This window comes from Brachypodium distachyon, chromosome 1 (genome assembly GCF_000005505.3).
Source record: "Brachypodium distachyon strain Bd21 chromosome 1, Brachypodium_distachyon_v3.0, whole genome shotgun sequence".
Taxonomy (NCBI): domain Eukaryota; kingdom Viridiplantae; phylum Streptophyta; class Magnoliopsida; order Poales; family Poaceae; genus Brachypodium; species Brachypodium distachyon.
In genome coordinates, this window is record NC_016131.3 from 62,930,922 (window position 1) to 62,949,132 (window position 18,211).

Consider the following 18,211-nt stretch of genomic DNA (forward strand, 5'->3'; position numbering starts at 1 on the left):
TCCACGGCACCTCATGCAAACCTTCCCTTTCACCGACCTTGCACGCTCGATCTTCGGACCGTACGTGCGAGTAGTACCTCATGCAAAGGCTTGCTTGCGTGCGTGAAATATACTGTACAAACCTGGCACTCGGTCAACTCAGTTACTCAGGGAACACATGGGAGTACTACATGCTCTATCTTGGCCGTTGGTAACCGTTGCTGGATCAATGTATGACATTTAAGTAATTACTTCAGGTCTTGAGCATCCTTCCTGTATCTGACTGATACGTGTGTAGGAATTCAAAACTTGGAAGACTGTTCAAAAACATCACGATCATCAGGTATCGATGTGCACGCGTGATAGTGCCAGGGAAAGTTAAGAGAAATGTGGCAATAATCACTCCGAAATCTTGTCCTGAGGTGCCTTCTGGTCAGCTTTGCCTTTCCAGTTTCCACACCTGCGGCGCATGGACCATGCAAACAACTTGGCGTCAAGAACTCAAGATACACCAATTAGAATTAGAATGGGCAAATTGTACCTTAGACCTACTCACTCCGATCTATAAAAAATGTTTCATTTTTAACTTAAGTACAAATTTTGTACTGGACGGCATTTTTGTGGATCCAAGGAGGAAGTAATTCTTAAACAAGTGCCCACATATCCCATCTGGTGTGCATCATTCAGATCTGCTTCCGGTAGCTGAACAGAGCGGACAACTCATTGGAAAATATACAGTATGCATTCATGGAGGCACAGTAACGGGCAAATTACTTGGATAATTTTCTGTAGGACTTTAATTACTTCAGTAGGGGATTCATTCAACGAGATGAAAAATAAAAAGGATAATCCTTCGTAGCTTTGTCATAATCCTTTGTAGCTTTGTCACCTGCTTCTGCCAAAGGAAGAATGGCTGAATGGGCAAGGTAGTAGAACAACAATGACCAGTATGAGCAAGCGATCTTGCCCTGGTAAAATACTGGACAGACCACTGCCATGGCCATGTGCTCGTCTCCGGTCTCTGGCCTGCCCTTGTCCATTTTACAACACATGAACTTCCTTGCCTGGTTGCAGATTGTACTATTGTTACATGTGACCTTCTTGCTGGTACTAGCCTTCTTGATTAACCTCACATTTAGTAAACCTAGAGATACAAACTAGAGCTGGCGGTTGCAGAGTAGTACATGAAAGAACATTGGTAACATCAATTGTGTTGGAGGTAGTGGTAACTGCTAAGCTCTACAACTATCTAATGCAATTAGTGGGTAAGACTGGTTTACATGTATATTATATGTGTCGCGCAACACTGCATATGCTGCTTTTCGTAGTCAAGGCTAATGGCATGTTCTTAACTTGTGGTTTAATATGGCTATCCGCTAAAAAGGGGGATAAAAAGAAACAAAGGAAGCTAACACTATGCTGACACTTCGCTCCTTTTTTTTCTCCTGTCACACAAAAAACAGCCAAAGGAGAAAGAAAAACAAAAGAAAGAAAGAGAAAGGACAAAAACATAATTAGATAGGTGAAATGCTTAAATTTTGAGAAGCATAGTGGAATAAAGGAAGGTCTAAGTGCTTACTATGATTAGATTTGGGGTATTGTTCACTTCCATCGAAGGGCAACTTTACATCCCGATCGCTCCGTGATCGGAGGACAGCCTGCTCATTGCATTCGTCGAATCATTTCACTCATATCATCACGAAATGTCTTACTAATATAATCTAAGCCGTGGCAAGTTGTGTAGCAACATCACCGTACCTGGACATGGGAAGGAAGTAGGGCCGCGGAGAAGGCATGTCCAATGCTGAGGGCAGGAGATGGTTAGTGCCACCGCCGGTGTTCATTGTCGCCGTGGTTGCGGAGAAACCGTCGTGCGAGCCTGTGGTACTAGACTTTGTTGGGGATGCGAACGGTCTCTCTGGTAAATTGTGCTCCCCACGCGCACTGCATAAAATGGCGTGTTAGAAACACGGATCAAGCTTTGGAGCTACTAGAACAGGTTGCAACGTTTTAGCCTAGCATGCTTATCAGATCATCAAAGCAAAGGCCAATAATAATAGGCAAGCAGAATGATAATGATGCTGGGTTTAGTGCAGTTAAATCAACCTTTCGTCGCTATCAGTTTTGTGGTTCGCCTCGTCCGCAGATTCTACCTTATCGACTCCTTCCTTGGGGGCCGCATTGCTCTCCGCAGCGAAGACGCTGCTACCTTTAATTTGCTCATCTGTTGACGCCCAGGAAATTACACCGATGAGTAAATATTTGCAAGGACTCGTTTGTTACTGACAGGTAGAAGCTGGAGCTTTGAATCACTAATAATGCATACTAGACTCAAGCGGCGACGCAACCACGGTGGTCTCGCCAGGCTGCTGGCTAGCGGTGAAGGCATTGGCCATGGGCATTGTTGGCAGCGCCATTCCTGCCGTGGCCGCGGCTGCAGCACGAGATTTCAGGTCGAGCAGCTGGAGGCCCATGAGGCGGCGGCTCTGGAGCTCGACGGCATGCTGGAACTCGGCCGCCTGCTGATCCTCCTCCTGCTTGCGCCGCATCATCATCTCGTTAGCGCTGTTGGAGTGCTGCGGCATCCTCGCACCTGGCGCAAACACCAGCAAAGGATCATCGAACAGAAAAGCATCAAATCCAAAGAGAAGATCTAGTTATAGTATAGAGGCAAGCAGAGATCGAATGTTGTTACCGATTTGGTGCAGATCGAATGGGTCGGCCCGGCCGTCTAGCCCGTTGGGCGTCGTGCAGCCGGAGAAATCACCTTGCTGCTGCTGCTTCCTGCGAAGCGATCGAGAGGCGACAAAATTAAGCAAACAAGTTTTTAACTGTCACCATTGCAAATTGCAATGCAAGAAACGAAAGCCAAGATGAACGAGAAGGCGCATGCATGCGTGCGTGCCTGTACTTGTCGGGGACCTTGCCCTTCTCCTTGTAGGGCTTGACGAGCACGCGTGCGTCACAGATGAAGTGCGGGTTGCCCTTGGCCAGGATGAGCCTCACCGTCTCCGGGAGCACGAAGGTGACGAACCCGAACATGCGCTTCTGCTGGTACGGGATGCGCACGTCGTGCACCGGCCCGTACATCCTGAGGGACAGCCAAGAACACACAATGAGATCGACGATTCCGCCATGGAAGAAGAGTTAAAGAGTCACATTTGAGTAGACTCTTACGGTCTTACCTGAAGTAGCCGGAGACGTCCTCCTCGCGGAACGTGCTGTCGGCCGGGAACGTGAGGTAAATCTGGCGCGACCCCGGGTTATTCATCATGCTGGCAAGATCGGTGCGGTCCAGGCGCGGCCGGCCCATGAACTTGTGCGCCTCGTCGCCGCCGCCCAGGATCATTGCGGCCGCGGCTCTGCGTTTCATTTACGCGCATGCACGATTGAAACTTAAAACTCTGGAGCCTTGTGGTTGAAGCTTGTTGGAGTTGGGGGAGGCAAAACAGCAAATACCTTTGGTTGTCGTTGTGCTGTTGCTGCATCAGGAAGCTGAGGCACTTGCTGGCGGAGGAGGGCGAGCCGGGGAGGGAGCCAGTCGGGGAGTAGGGGAAGCCATGGCTCGGGTGGCCGAGGCGCTGGCTCTTGTAACGGAGAAGGAAGTCGTGGCACTGCTGCTGCTGCTGCTCGGCGACGGGGGCGTCATCGACGTCTTGGAGGCTGGCGCCATGGACGAACCTGCAGCTGCTGCCGTTCTTGCAGAACCCGCGCGCGTAGTACAGGCACGGCTTCCATCCCAAGCTATTGTCGCCGAGGAAGAGCTCGTTCGCCGACGCGCTCCGGCGGTGCCCGGGCGCCCAGCCCAGGCCGTAAGGGAACATCCCGCTGCCGTCCCCTGGACCCGGACTCCGGCAATCCCCGCCGTCGAAAGTACCCCCAAGCTGGTGCGCGTGGTTCATGGTAGCACCCCCGCCATCGTTGAGGAACGCGAGCTGCTCCTGCAGCTGCAGGTCATCCACGAGCGCGTCCCCGGCTCGGGGAAAGAAGGACGCCGCGGCGCCATTATTCCCCGGGCTCATCAGCTCTTGTTCCCCAGCGCCCGCCACGTCCTCTGGCGCGACGCCGTTGTTCCTCGAGAACACGGGCGCCTGGGCCCACGACGACGGCGAGGAGACCGACAGCGGCGACGGGGACGGCGGTGCGCGGCCGGAGTTCTGCCGCGAAAGCTGCTGGAACGGCGACTGCGGCCGCGGCGCAGAGGTAGGAGACGACGACGCCGAGAGCAGGCCGAGCTCCCTGCGCGCCTTGGCCATGACGGTCTGGAGCAGCGACTCGGGGCCGAAGGCGAGGCGTATCATCTCCTTCTCGCCGTGGTCCTGGATGATCAGGAGGCCCATGATCTTGGCGGCCTCGTCCGGGTCGAGCGCCTGGATCCTAGAGAACACCACCTTGGTCGCCTCGTATGCGTCCATGGCTGCCACCCACGCCCAACAAGAAAACCCAAACTCCTCCGACCACAAGCAGCAGCAGCTCACGGGCTTCTCGCTTCTTCTTCGCCTTTGCGTGTTACACACTTTCTGTTGCGTAGTGTTACTCGCGGCCAGGCTCCCCTTATGTATACACAAGGAAATGGAAAGCTTAAGCTAAGCTAAGCTAAGCTCGATGCGACATGTACGGAAGCACTAGCGAAGAGGAGTACTGCGTGCAGGGCAAGGAGAGGTGACTAGTGCTTGGCTTGGTCCGGTTGCTCGGTGGCCTCCGCTTCCCGGAGCTGCTGCGCCGCTGAGCCACTACCGAGCCGCTCCATTTCCCGAAGGCTTTTGGTGCTTAGTCGCGGCCTATCACCGCTCGGGCTGCATCACGCTCCCTCCAAATAAGGACGGACGCCGCAGCGGCGCAGCCTCCTCCCTCCGCCCGGGTGGTTTAGGGCGTGTTTGTTTGGCCCTAAGGAGCAGCTCCAGCTTCTGGGTTGTAGAAGCTGAAGCCCAAACAAACACCAGATTTCACATCAATTTCTTGTATCGGTTCCTTTGAAGCGTTCCCTGAAAACGCACTACGACCGAGAAGCTGCGAAACTGAAGTTTCTTCCAGCTGCTGCCGCTCCAAACAACCTTTTTACTGGTTTACCTTCCCACCAAAGTTCATAATACACACAAAATGCCTTTACCGGTTCATTCTATTCCCCGTCTCCTTCCTCCCGAGCAACAGTCATTCTCCCCGTCCCTGTCGCCATCCCGCACCTGCCGTCGCCCCAGCAGGGCAGTTCTCCGGCGACCCTCCTCATCTGCCGGAACTTATGCCTCCACCCTCCTCCTGCCGCGACCCACCCACCTCCACCACCCCCCACCTTCCCCGCTGTCGGACCTGCTGCCGCAGACCTCCAGATCTCCGGCGACGTCCCCAAACCAGAAACCCCACCCGAGCACGGCAAGTTCCTGCGTCAGGCCGTTCTCGCGCGGCCAGAACTAGGGGCCCTCCTCTGGCCGGAACCGGGGGCGTCCTCGGCTCAGCCTGCTTCAATCTGCGGTGCCCTCCTCTGGCCGGAACCGCCGGCGTCGATCTCCTCCAGCCTGCGCCGCAACCCTCCTCCGACCTGGACGGGCGGCCCGAGCTGTTCTGATGGACGACCCCCGACGCGGCTCCCTGCTCCTCCTACTTCGAGAACGCCATTCAACATCTGTACAATCAGCACTAATAACAAATCTACAAAACTACAAGGTCATTGAAGTCATTTCAGTACATTTCAGTTGCAGCTGAAGTCAGACCAGCCGCACAAACAAACAGGCATCAGACTGCTCCAACTTTCCAGCCACAACTGATTCTGAAATCTGCAGCCGTAAAATCTTCAGTTGTGAAACTGTAGGCCAAACAAACATAACCTTACTTGGGCACGGAACTTCGCGGCGAGTGGCTCGATGGGGCGGTCTGTCTTGCCATTGTTAAATCTGAGGAGTCCCCCCAACGAAAACGCCATGCCGGTTTGTATATCCCTGATTTTTTGTCTTCAAAGGAAAAACAAAGTGATCACGGTCATGGAGACATGACCCTGAGTTAGCTTGCATGCTTCCTCCCTGCCCCGCGTTTCCTGACTCTGTTTTGTCTACCTGGCATTAGTTTGGGTAATGGCATGCACTCTCAAAGATAGCAAGAAAACAACTCCTTTTCGATAGGTCGGGTGACTTCACTACTTCAAACAGGAATACTGGTATATGAAAATCCAGATCGGAGGAACAGAAAGGCGGGGAGAAGCTAGCTGTGTCAGGCAGGGATCCAATCACGTTTCTAAGATGAACTAAAACAGTGACGTAAAACGAAACACGATACCTCTCTTTTCATCATGTTCAAATCATGGGTGGTGCCTGGTGCCAAAGAAAACCTTATAGCGAAGGCACTTCAAAGCAGCACCAGCGGTATGGAGGTACTCCCTACGTTACTAAAGGGAATAGCTAATTTGGGGAATTGGTAGATCAACATCCAAGCCCAGGTTCTTTTTCAGTTCAGTTTAGAGTTATGATTGACAACACGCTACTACGTTGAGGGCTAAGAATATGGCGTCCTCCACCTCTCTCCCACTTCACCCATACCCTGTTCGGTCTTAGTAGCTTTCTTTGTGTTTTTGTTTTGTTTCTTTGTTTCCAAAAATCCAAAATTATGTCATGTTTCTTTTGGCTTTATTTTCTTTCTTTCTGCTTCTTTGAAAAGTTAAATTTTAAGTTTTTCTTTGGTACTTATTGTATCTTCTTCTTTTTTGTTACTTGTTCTTATGTTTGGTCACTACGTTCATATTTGTTAAACTTGGAACATTTGTATGTTAGTTTGAGTCTCATGATTCGGACACGAGGAAACTCTTCAGAAAAACATCGACGTGTCAACTTTTGTCCAGGTATACGACGACTTTCGCTATAAGACCGTCGTATATACGTCCTACCTTACGCATTGTACACTCGAGCACTGATACCCCATATACCCATGTACCAAGTGTTGTTCGACAATAACAACAAGTTGATGATTGGAGTTTATTTTTTGTCTATCAGGCATGACTTGTGATTGCTTTGAACTCACGGTGGAGAGGAGAGAGGGTCGCTTCTCTCTTTGATTGATTTATTAGTTTGCACATGTTGCCTTCCATTGTGTTATAGCTGCATGTTTTTTCAAAGTTATAGTTTCCCGTCTTGCTGGCTTTTTTTTAGTATTAGGCATGGTATGTTTGCTCGTGCTTCTAATTCCCTTTGAGCCATTTTTCCAACAGTGTCAAGATACCTGCCTATTAACAGCTACGACTATTTCCTGAGTTGACTAAGGTTTCAACTACAAAAATTGGGGAAAGAAAAAACAAAACAAGAAAAAGTGGAGCCGATGTAAAAAGTTGTATAGAAATACAAAAAGATTTGAGAAGAGAAAAGAAAAGGAGGTATTGTCCAATAAAACCCACTCCTCCCACGTGAGAAAGAGACTAGTATGGTTATTTGATACTTCCTCCGATCGTAAATTGTTGTCGAAATATAACATGTATCTAAACGCCTTTTTAAGAATGGGAGACCCATTTTCAATGTCCCTTGTCCCCTACCCTCGACCCAAGATCCAATGCATAAAACGGTTTAACTTGCGAACTCTCCTGTTCCCCTCCACAGCAACAGCCCGTCTGGCCGAGCTCGACGACGACGGTTCGAAAAAGGGCAGCATTTCGCCGTTGCTTTCGTCTTTACGTCACGTCTAAGTGTCAAAACTATAAATGGCACGCGAGCTTGGTGGGGATGTCTACGCCAGCACGCCGGGTACATGCTACGCCTTTTAAAGGAGCGGGGTTTTGGTTAGCTAATTTTTTTAAAATAATGCCATTTTTTTAATCATTTTTTAAAATAATACGTGTTTTTCAAAAAATTCAAAAATAATACGGCCTCAGCCTAGCCTAGGCCGATTAGGCCCAGTTGGCCTGGCCGAAGCTGATTAGGTCCATTCGGCCTGGGCCAGGCCAACTGGAGGCCGGCTGCTCAGAGCCTAGGTCCCACAAGAGGCAGTCGGCCTAGCCCAAGCTGACTGAAACCCAGTTGGTTTCGCTCAGACCAACTGGACCAGTTGGTTTCGGCCAAGACGACTGGCTTCAGTTGGTTTCGCGGAAGACGATTGGAACTAATTAGGCTGGTTAGTTGCATGATCAATGCATACACGTACGAAAGTAGTAGGTGGGAAAAGTTCTCCCGCCACTGTTTCCCACCTGGTTTTCCCGCCAGCGTTTCCCGCCACCATTTCCAGCCTGGTTCTCCCACCACCGTTTCCCGCCTATTTCTCCCGCCACCGATTCCCGCCTATTTGTATCTTTTGTAACTATAAAAGATCGTCCATAGTATTGAAGTGTAGTCTCACCATTTCGTCTGGCAAGATGTCGTCCGGCTTCCCAGATGATCGTAGATTTTGGTCAGGTATGTCCCGTAAGCTATTGTGGTTAGCCGGTGATTTCAAGGTAGACAATAGGATAGTTTCATGGGACGAACTCATTAGTAGTGACACCCTACTAACTGAGCTGGGCCACCAATTAAGAAGGTGTAGATTCCCATTGAGGACTTCTGCAGAGATACGGAAGAGTACTGCACCGTCGAAGAGAAAGAGCACATCATCGTCTAAGGGCAAGAGCACTTCATCTTCGTAGGGCTAGAGTTAGGTTATTTTATTTTAAGTTGTCGGTTTTAATTTCAGTCTTTCTATTGCATATGTATTTAAGTCCTACCGTTTTGTATTTGCAAATGTAACTCGAATAAGAATGCGAAAAATAATAACATGTCTCTCTCATACATAGGTAAAAATATGTCTCATACATAGGTCCTACATGCAAATATCAGCCACGGCGTCTGGGACGGCGTTCCGGGGGTGGATGTGGCGTGGTCCAGCCATACCTATGAGGTGGCACAACGTTGCACGGAGGAATCACGGACCCATCCTCACGATACTGTGTATCCTCCTGTGTGGGGTCTGGTGGCGGAGTATTGAACATCCAACTGTGGTGGATAGAATAGTCCTCTCCTTGAGCGTGATCCTGCTCACTACCCCACGAGGGTTCGGACAACGACGACTAATGCCCGTAGGCTCCTACATGTGGGAAAGTAATTAGCGAATAATTGTGTAGCAGTCATGGTAATGAACACAATAGATAGAAATATACATACCCTGTGGCTAGGTCCGTGGACGAAACTCAAAGTTCATCGTGTGACTCTGCTGGTGCTGCCACGCCGAACCTCCAGCCTGAAAAGAGTATTAACATATATATGGCAAAGTACGTAACAAACACATGCATTATATTAAGAGAAAATATTTACCGCATGCTGTCTAGAGCCTGAAGTAGACTGGTTAGGGTACATATCTTGCAAACTCGGCTCGACTATCTCCTGGGGGTGAGAGTGTTGAATGATGCTCAATCGGGTAGCTGTCATGTACCTCTGCAAATAGCCGTTGAATAGATCAAAATCAAAGGCCTCCAATGGCCAAACCTGTGTCGTCGCAGTCTCCCACTCTGTGACGTACGTCTGAACCCTCTGCAGCCACTGAGTCCGCGTCCTGATACTTCCCTTCCTGGTAAACCTGAGATCACATTGTGTGTTGAACAATTATATCATGGACAATTCTGGACAACAATCATAAATTGTAGAACTGCACATACATGTGGACGATCGGTGGCAGTTGATCCTCCGTCGGTGGAGGAACGACCAACTGGCGTGCCCCAAACTGCCTCATGACCCTCTGCTGGGCCGTCTCCTCCACGCAGACGTCGAAAATGATCTTTGATTTTGTTATCCAGTAAGCGTAATCTCTCGTGCAAACAATGGACATCCCGCCAACGTATCTAAGATCGATGGCGTACTGCATGTACGGCTCCCAGACAACCGCCGCAGAGTGCAACACGTCGAACTGCTCATTGAATGATGGGTAGCAATTCCTGACCTGATCGTGTGCAAAACGTCTCTGTAAAAAAAAAGTTAGCTTCATTCATGGTTTATGTAAACTAATGTATAAATTTTACATTCAACATACCTTGTGACATGTCCAAATTGTCCCGAAAGTAGGCAGGTCGATGTATTCTAAGTCAAACAACTCCTGCTCAGGATTAGGGTGATCACCCGTAACGTCTGGTCGGCCGATAGAAAACCTCTCCCACGACCAGAGCTGCAACAATAAAGGACATCCAAGCAGGGCTGACTTGGGCGACGCAAGTTGGCAAGCGTTGCACATACCTCGATACGTAGCCGCTAAGACCGCTGGACCGCCAACTCCTTTGTGTGATGTTGTCACCGCAAGTTGCATTCGCGATCTCCACAACAATAGGGATGTAGCGCCTTCCCGAGAAGCCACATTATATATGCCTCAAGGCTCCGAGTGATCCGAGGCTCGATCATTTGGGTCTCTGGATATCCAAACTTCTGAATCTGCATGCAACAAAAACCAAGTGTTAGTAAACCCATGCAAGTATATGAGGTATGCATGCTCTTACATATATAAACTTAAAACACATCGATCTAACCTGGTAATTGAGCAACCAATCTAGCTTAGTTTCATGAGCCTCCGAGGTGAGTGGCTCAGCTCCGACAAGAATACCTTGAAAATGTAGTGCCATACTCTCTTGCCAATCACCTGGTGCCTGCAACGGTCTTATGGGATCACCCACCAATGGTAGTCCCAGCAGCATCGACACCTTCTGGAGAGTATGAGCCATCTCTCCCCAGCAAAAGTGAAACGTGTGTGTCTCTGGCCTCCATCTGTCCACTAAGCAGCTCAGCAGCGAGTGGTCAATTTGTAGCCGTGTAGAGTTGAAGCCTCGTCGCTCGCCCTCTACCATTTCCACACGAGTTGCCTCAACAAGTCGTGCGAAAGGTAAAAGGCCAGCCCACTTCAAACTGCATAAATATACATACAGGGGATCATTAAACTAAACGAAAATAAAATGAACATGCATGCAAGGGATGAATAAATAAAATGAACATGCAAGGGATGAATAAATAAAATGGACATGCAAGAGATGAATAAATACCGCTGAATCCAGGTAGGGTGTATCATCCAATTTTCCTTAGGAGTGCGCGTGACAAGGGGCTCTTCACTCCAAGGATGCGCCACCAATCGAGCAGCTCGATGCGTACTCTCAATCTCCGGAGATAGCAATGATACTCTCTCCATTTTGTACCTGCAACTTTTATAAACATATTACTACCGGCCATACTATTTAGACGCGTCAAATACTAAACAGTACGGTAGATTAAAAATATTAAGACGCGTCAAATACTAAACAGTACGGCATCAAAACAAAATCTGGTCTATGAAGACATATTACTACTGGCCATAATATTTAGACGCATCAAATACTAAGCAGTACGACATTAACCGTTGTACAAAATAATGAGCAGTATCAAACCCTAAAACATACTTCTATATATAAATACACACGTACCCTCATAAACATATACATTATAGGATAAATAGGTGAGAGATTAGGATTTACCTTGAAGCGTGTGAACGCCAACCTCGAGCAGCCTCACAGTTACCGGATGAGCACCACCACCACCTCCAAATTTCTCCAAACCACCATCATTGCCCCAACTTAGCAACACGAAAGTAGCTCTACATGTTCTACAAAAACAATAGATCAAGGTGTCATTGGGTGCTAAATAGCAAGAGGATGCAGTTTTGTCGGTTAAACCGGAACAAAACACACTAATTTTGGTTAGAAATTGGGAGCATTTTTGAGGAAGAAGAAGAACAGAAGGGAACGGGCGTAGGGGGCTGGGCGCTGGGCTGCTCGGGCTGGGGAGGAAGAAGGGAAGGAGGAGAGAAGGAATAAAGAAAAAGGGAAAGAAGAGGGCCCGCCCCTGGTCGGCTCTAGTCGGCACTGGCTAAGCCGAAAGGCCAATCGGCCTGGGTTAGGCCGACTGAGGTCCCAGTCGGCCGGCAGCGAAAGTGCCCGGCTCCAGTCGGCCTGGTTCGGCCATGTCGACTGGGCCTAATCGGCCTGGACTAGGCCGAGGCCGTATTATTTTTGAAATTTTTAAAAAACACGTATTATTTTTGAAAATGATTAAAAAATAGTATTATTTTAAAAAAATAGCTTTTGGTTAAGGGAATTCAGGCGGGGAGACGTAGGGTCCCGCCGGCTTCTCTGCCAATCGTCCGCCCCTCGTCGCCGGACGCCGGTCATCACCGATTCAGCGCCATGTGCTCGTGCCAGTCAGTGCCGGTCCTTGCACGTCCAGATGGCAATCATAAAAGAAAAGAAAAATGAACGGTGAGACATATAGGCCGGAGTACTACCGTCCGGCGCAGTGCAGCTCTCACGGGTCAAAAAAAAAAATTACGCATGAATCCATCCGACTCTTGGACGCTTTGGGGCAGGGGAAAGCATGGCATGTACATGCACGAAAAGATTCAGGATCCAAGGAGAGGGAACAGGGGATGTCTGGTCGTGCTCGCAATACGCAGCTAGAGGATTGAATTGAAATGTGCGTGAGCTAGCTAGAGATTTGCTTCCTTGTTCATATACTAGTAGCTCTGTAGTAAAGTGTGAAGATTCTGTTGCGTTTGGTTAAGAATGCTTGCAAATACGGAGAGGGATCCCCTGTGGACCCAGCCCCACTGTCAGTGACCATAAAGTCACTAACTTTAAATCAGGAGATCCAAGTCCTGCAAATATTATGAGACATCACAAGGAGGAGTAAATGTTTAATGTTGGGATACAACCCCTTATTATTTCTGAAAAATCTTCAAGACACATTACATGGAGAAAGGTTTAGTCTCACCTTACCAATAGATGAAGAGTTGCACGACCTTAAAAGAGTCTGTGCACCTGACCCCTTTAGAGCATGAGAAGAAGAGACAATAATGTGTTCGTTCACTCACATGACATGCATCGCATACTTGTGTGCGTGTTACTCCTCCATTTGTTAGGGTTAAGGTCATGCTTTATTGAACATGCCAATCAGGATGTGTTATCACACTGTTTAGTATTCTGTTGCATGTCTTAATCTGCATGTTTTAGTTTTATGCAATATTTTTTGATTAATTTAATATTGAAATTACCTAAATTCTCAATGGTTCCAAAAATCTTATATGCGTAAGCAAATCACAATATCTGCTTTTGTTGTTGCATTAAACATCCTCGATCACCGATGTGCACTTTAAGAGGTGGCAAACAAATATGATGATATGGCTCATGGCTATGGATGTATACTGGGCGGGCAGGCAGGCCTAGAGGAATGTTGTCTCATGGAGATGAGTCAACATTCAGAACACTGTTTCCTGCAGAGGAGGCGTCTGGGGCACCCAACGTTGTCTTTGTGGGATGTGTCATAAGCGTGACCAAGAATAAATTGGTTGGTTCCAAAGAATTATGAAATGTGCTCGAAGATACGTTTGATTCAACTCATGCTGACAATAAACTGTATGTCTTTTGTGATCAGTGGCCCCAATTGTTTTCATTTGCCTAGAACAAAGACTTGTCGATACATGATATCCATAGCTGTAACGACAGAGCCACCCTTTTTGATCTTCCCCTGTCTTCAAGGCATATGATCAATATAATCAGATACAGATCCTTTTGGAACAATTCCAACTTTCACAGCAACATGATACCTTGAATCTCAGGTGTGCCTTGAATGGATTTGTCACTGCAAAGCATACACTCTGCTTATTGATCACATTATGATCCCTGCCACTTCAACGTGGATATGGAAATCATGCTGCCAGCTTAAACACAAAATATTCACCTGGCTGATGATAATTAACAGGCCGAATACCAGGGCTATGTTACAACAGAAAAAGTTCCATCTGCCAGATTACACATGTGTTCTGTGTAATGGACTTCAGATTGAGACAAGGGATCACCTCTTTTTCTAGTGCCCATTTGCACTGGCCTGCTGGAGATACATCCGCCCACAATTCAATCCCCATAGCAATGTGCACCGTAACGTCATGGATCTAAAAGATCATCTTGATGTCCCATTTCACATGGAGATTATTGCACTTGGGTGTTGGAGTATCTGGAAAACTCGGAATGATTACATCTTCAACAATATCAGGCCTTCGCTCTATAGATGCGGGCGCATTTTCAAGGAAGAGCTAAACCTCGTCTTTCATCGTGCCAAGAGAAAGAAGTATTTAAATTTCAAAAGCTGGATTGATAGATTTAGATAGATTCTTTCTTTTTGGCCTGATAACCATTGGTTATCTGTTTTGTACGGTACATTCTTCCTTTAATATATTTGCAGTAGATCATTGATCTATTGTTTTCCCTAAAAAAAATTGTATGTCATAGAGCAATTTTATGACTATAAGATGGTTGATAAGTGATATGTGGCCTAACAAGATCATGCAGTATAATGCATATTGAGGAACTTAAACTCGTTAAATTCCTGGTAAAAAAACTCATTAAATCGGTGTTACGTGGCAAGTTTGTTAGTGGTGCTAGTATTCATGTGAGTGTGTGCGCACTAAATCTCATCGTTCACCTGTCATCATGAGGTCGCTCGATATACTTGCGTCTTGATGGGAAACGGGTCATACATTTTCTCTTCATGGTGTTGGCACGATCAATCTAAAGTTTGCTTAAGTCATGTCAAGAATTCTTCATTGGCAGTTCTTTTGTTTACAGTTTAAGTTGGCGTTTGATTCTAATACAATATGTGTCAAAATATATACTTTTCATTGGTAAAGTAAAGTATTAAGACATGGTTGTGTGCATCAATCCATGCAGAGTCCAAGAGTCCTCCCTTTTCAAAAAAAAAAAAACATAACTAACACCGTGTATTTGTCGATCTCCGACTACTTATATGGATACGTCAACATTCTCTACAATAATCCCATGAATTCACAACAGGTCAACAGCAGTGAGCCCGTGGAGAGCAAAGCAGTGGATTTAGCAGCAGCTACGGAGTAGAATCAAATCACCAGTTAGGCACCTGAACGGGAACATGTGATTAGCTCCCCTGAGCTACGCACCACCCATCTACCAACCCACCGGCTTGACTCTTCCTGTTTGCTTCCTGTTTGGTAGTCAAAGCTAGGCTCCCCAGGCAACAGCATTGTGTCTCGCGAGTGAATCAAACAGAGACTCAGGAAAGAACATGACAGGAGATGATTGCCCCATCATCCGTGTAGTGCGTCATACCGTCATGTGCTGTGCGGCTTCTCATTTGATATGCAACCCGTGTTGTCACTATTCAGAAATGGAGCAAACCGGCAGCCATTCCTGCCCTTTCCATGTGGTTTACGCTTGGATTCTTCTTCGCCACAGCCGAAATTTCGGAGAGGTCGCGAATGGTCTCCTTTTAGCTCCTTGCATCTCCCTGCACAGTGCATCACGGAGGTTAACTGTTGGCAACTTAGCAGCAAGTTGCAATAGTTCTTACAAATCGTTGTAAATATAAACTATTTCATGCAGTTGTTTAACGGGCTGATGGTTGACTAAAAAAAGTGGAAGCAAGTTGAAGAAATATATGTTTATTCATCGCCGCAATTTGCTTAACAAAGAATAGAAGTCGGTGGAGGATCGTTTTAGAAAAAACTGAGGTGTTCAAAGTGTAAGCTTCTTTCCTACGTCCATCAACTTACTCTTATTAATTCGTTGCTCACTAGTACGCCCATGTTTATGTTATCTTTTCTTGAGATACCTGTCGGGATACGCAACGGATTGGATTTCTACAGATCTTAGTTCTTTTGGCAATCTAATGAGCATAAACGCAAGTATACGTTGACCAAATGAAACATTATCTGTCGTCCGAAAGAACAGGGCAGGCTGTGCATTGAGCTTCTTGAAATTAAAAACAAATGCCTTCTCAGCAAATGGTTGTTTAAACTCCTTAATGAAAATGGCACGTGGCAAGAGCTATTACGGAATAAATATCTTCAAAATGACACACATTCCCAAACACTCGCTAAACCGACGGATTTTCAATTCTGGAGGGTCTTAGAGCATCTCTAGCAGATACCGAACTGGGGCGGCCCGAACTCAGTATTCGGTTTTGGGCCAGAAAAATGGCCCGACCAGCTAACGAATACCGTGCCGGCCCGAGAAAATCTTTTCGGGGAACCGAAACGCCACCTCCGAAGCACGTATATCTACGGCTTCGAGGGGGCTTTTCGGTTCCAAATCCAGAACCCCCTCCGCCGCCGCCCAAAGCTGCCTCCGCCGCCGCCGCGCCCCAACTCCGGCGACCGTGAGCTCAGATATGGAGGCTCAAGACTCCTCCATCGCCCTCGCAGCCCCCGCCGCCTCCGCCATTTCCCTCAACCCTAGGTCGTCGGTGACCGAGATGCTGCCGACGGCGACGATTCCTCGATGATCTCCGACGCCGACGAGGAGCCCATCGAGGAGTCGGATTACGAGATGTTCTCCGATGATGACGAGGACCCCATCGAGAGGGCCATAAAGGAGTCTCGGATCACCCTCATCCTCGATGAGGTCCACCGGGAGACTCTGGACCGGTTAAGGGTGGAGATGGTGGTGACCTTGTCGCTCCTCCGCGAGGACGACGAGGCGGTCATTGAGGCCACGGCGAGGTCCGAGAGGACGGCGTTCTTGGAGGATCTGCGCCGGGCGGAGGAGTTCGCCATCGACATGTCCGAGGCCGTCCTCCGCTCGAGGACCGAAAAGTAGGCTGGCGCTGACGACGAACCCCTCCGCGTTAGTTATTTATTATAAGTATTGTATGAACTAAACTTATTTAGAACTTCGTTTTTAGATCTAGTGTATGAACTTAGTTATATCTATGTGTTTGTGTGTTCTGTTTCACGACTTGGATTTGGTTTTGTTGCATATTTGATGAGAATCTACGGGCATCTTTAGTTTTCAAAAATTTCGGATCTTGGTTCGGTTTTTGTTCTGCCCCGTTGCCAGCTGAACTGAATACACGAATGCAGCTCAAGCGAACTCACGTAGTTTGGGGCAGCCAAGTTCAGCAACGGCTAGAATTGCTCTTTTGCGAGTTAAGAAGGATTTTTTTTTACTCTTGTATGTTTACCTTGGGATGTGATCGGAATTCGTTTCTAGGAAGATACTTGGCTAGTTGATGGGCCGCTTGCCTATCAATATCCATCCTTGTTTCAGATTGTGCAGCACAAAAATGTTTATGTTGCCACAGTCTTAGGCACCGTTCCGTTGAATATACGATTTAGGCGGAACCTGGTTGGGGCCAATTGGATAAGATGGTTACATTTTGTTCAGCTAACCTTTCGCATGAATTTGATGCCTTTGTTTGGAGTCTTACTTCCTCGAGAGTCTTCTCTGTAAAGTCCATGTACGCTGATCTTATGGAAGGACACACGGTTTTTCATCAGAAATACCTCTAGAAGCTTAAAATTCCATAAAAAATCAAGATTTTTTGTGGTTTCTTGATCGCCAAGTTCTATTAACTAAAGATAATCTGGCAAAACGGCATTGGAAGGGGAGTTTAGGTGTTGTTAGAGTATACAACACATTTTTCTTACCTTCCCTTTTGCTTGTATTATTTGGCGCATTAGTTTCATTATCTTCAATTTACCTCCACCGACAACGATTACCAATTTATTTGGGAACTGGTTTAATGGTGTGGATAAAAAATTTAAAGCTCATATTCGGATGGGACTTTCGGTTTTTTATTTGGCTATTTGGAACTGCAGAAATGATTTTGTTTCTAATCGATCAAAAGCTTCACATTTTTTTCAGGTTATCTGCAAAGCCACGCACTGGATTCGGCTATGGGCGTTCCTGCTCCATGCGCACCAGCGGAAACTTTTGGCTATTGGATGCACCTGGCTGGAGACGGTCTCACGGGGCTGGCTTGCGGTCTACTAGACGACTTAATGTAAAGACTCGCTATGTTTGATTTATTTCGCTGGCTTATCTTCGTATCCATTATCTCCGATCGCTGAATTGTATGACCCATTACAACTTTGCAATAAAATTGGATGTGTGCATCACTTGATGCAGAGGCCCGGGACGTTCCCCTTTTCGATTTTTTGTTTGTTTGCATGCGGCTGCTTGATGCCGTAGTGGCTCTGTAGTCTGTATTGTCACAAGGGCTGCATCTTTCACATTTCATCACTCATGAGGAATTTAGAAGGCTGCAACGCATGTAATTTACCTTTTAACAAAGCCCATTTGTTGTTAGACAAGTCCTTCCATCCCTGTCATGGAGACTTTCAGGCAGATGTGACCATGCCTCGTTGCATTTGTCTCCAATTAGCTCCTAGTGCACTTAAAATTTGCTTGGGTCTGAAAGAATTTCATGCCGATGATGTAATCGATCGTCTCTATATAAACAGTTTGTTGGCGAGCGAT

At 47.3% G+C, this 18,211-nt stretch overlaps 1 protein-coding gene across 2 annotated transcripts; it reads right to left on the reverse strand.

The window, feature by feature from the left end:
- Window positions 1-274: 274 nt before the first annotated feature.
- On the reverse strand, window positions 275-4,889 carry LOC100841499 (zinc finger CCCH domain-containing protein 22). Of its 2 annotated transcripts, none has more exons than XM_024458090.1 (9): window positions 3,439-4,889; window positions 3,165-3,341; window positions 2,885-3,070; window positions 2,675-2,763; window positions 2,306-2,572; window positions 2,086-2,203; window positions 1,738-1,923; window positions 1,559-1,637; window positions 275-439 (listed from the first exon to the last, which is right to left on the reverse strand). In XM_024458090.1, the coding sequence occupies exons 1-8, from the start codon at window positions 4,392-4,394 to the stop codon at window positions 1,604-1,606; spliced, it is 2,013 nt and encodes a 670-aa protein (XP_024313858.1). In that variant the 5' UTR covers window positions 4,395-4,889; the 3' UTR covers window positions 275-439; window positions 1,559-1,603. The 2 variants fall into 2 exon arrangements, with proteins under 2 accessions (XP_024313858.1, XP_014754243.1); XM_014898757.2 differs by lacking the exon at window positions 275-439 and adding an exon at window positions 703-1,424 and having other exon boundaries at window positions 3,439-4,888.
- Window positions 4,890-18,211: the final 13,322 nt, after the last annotated feature.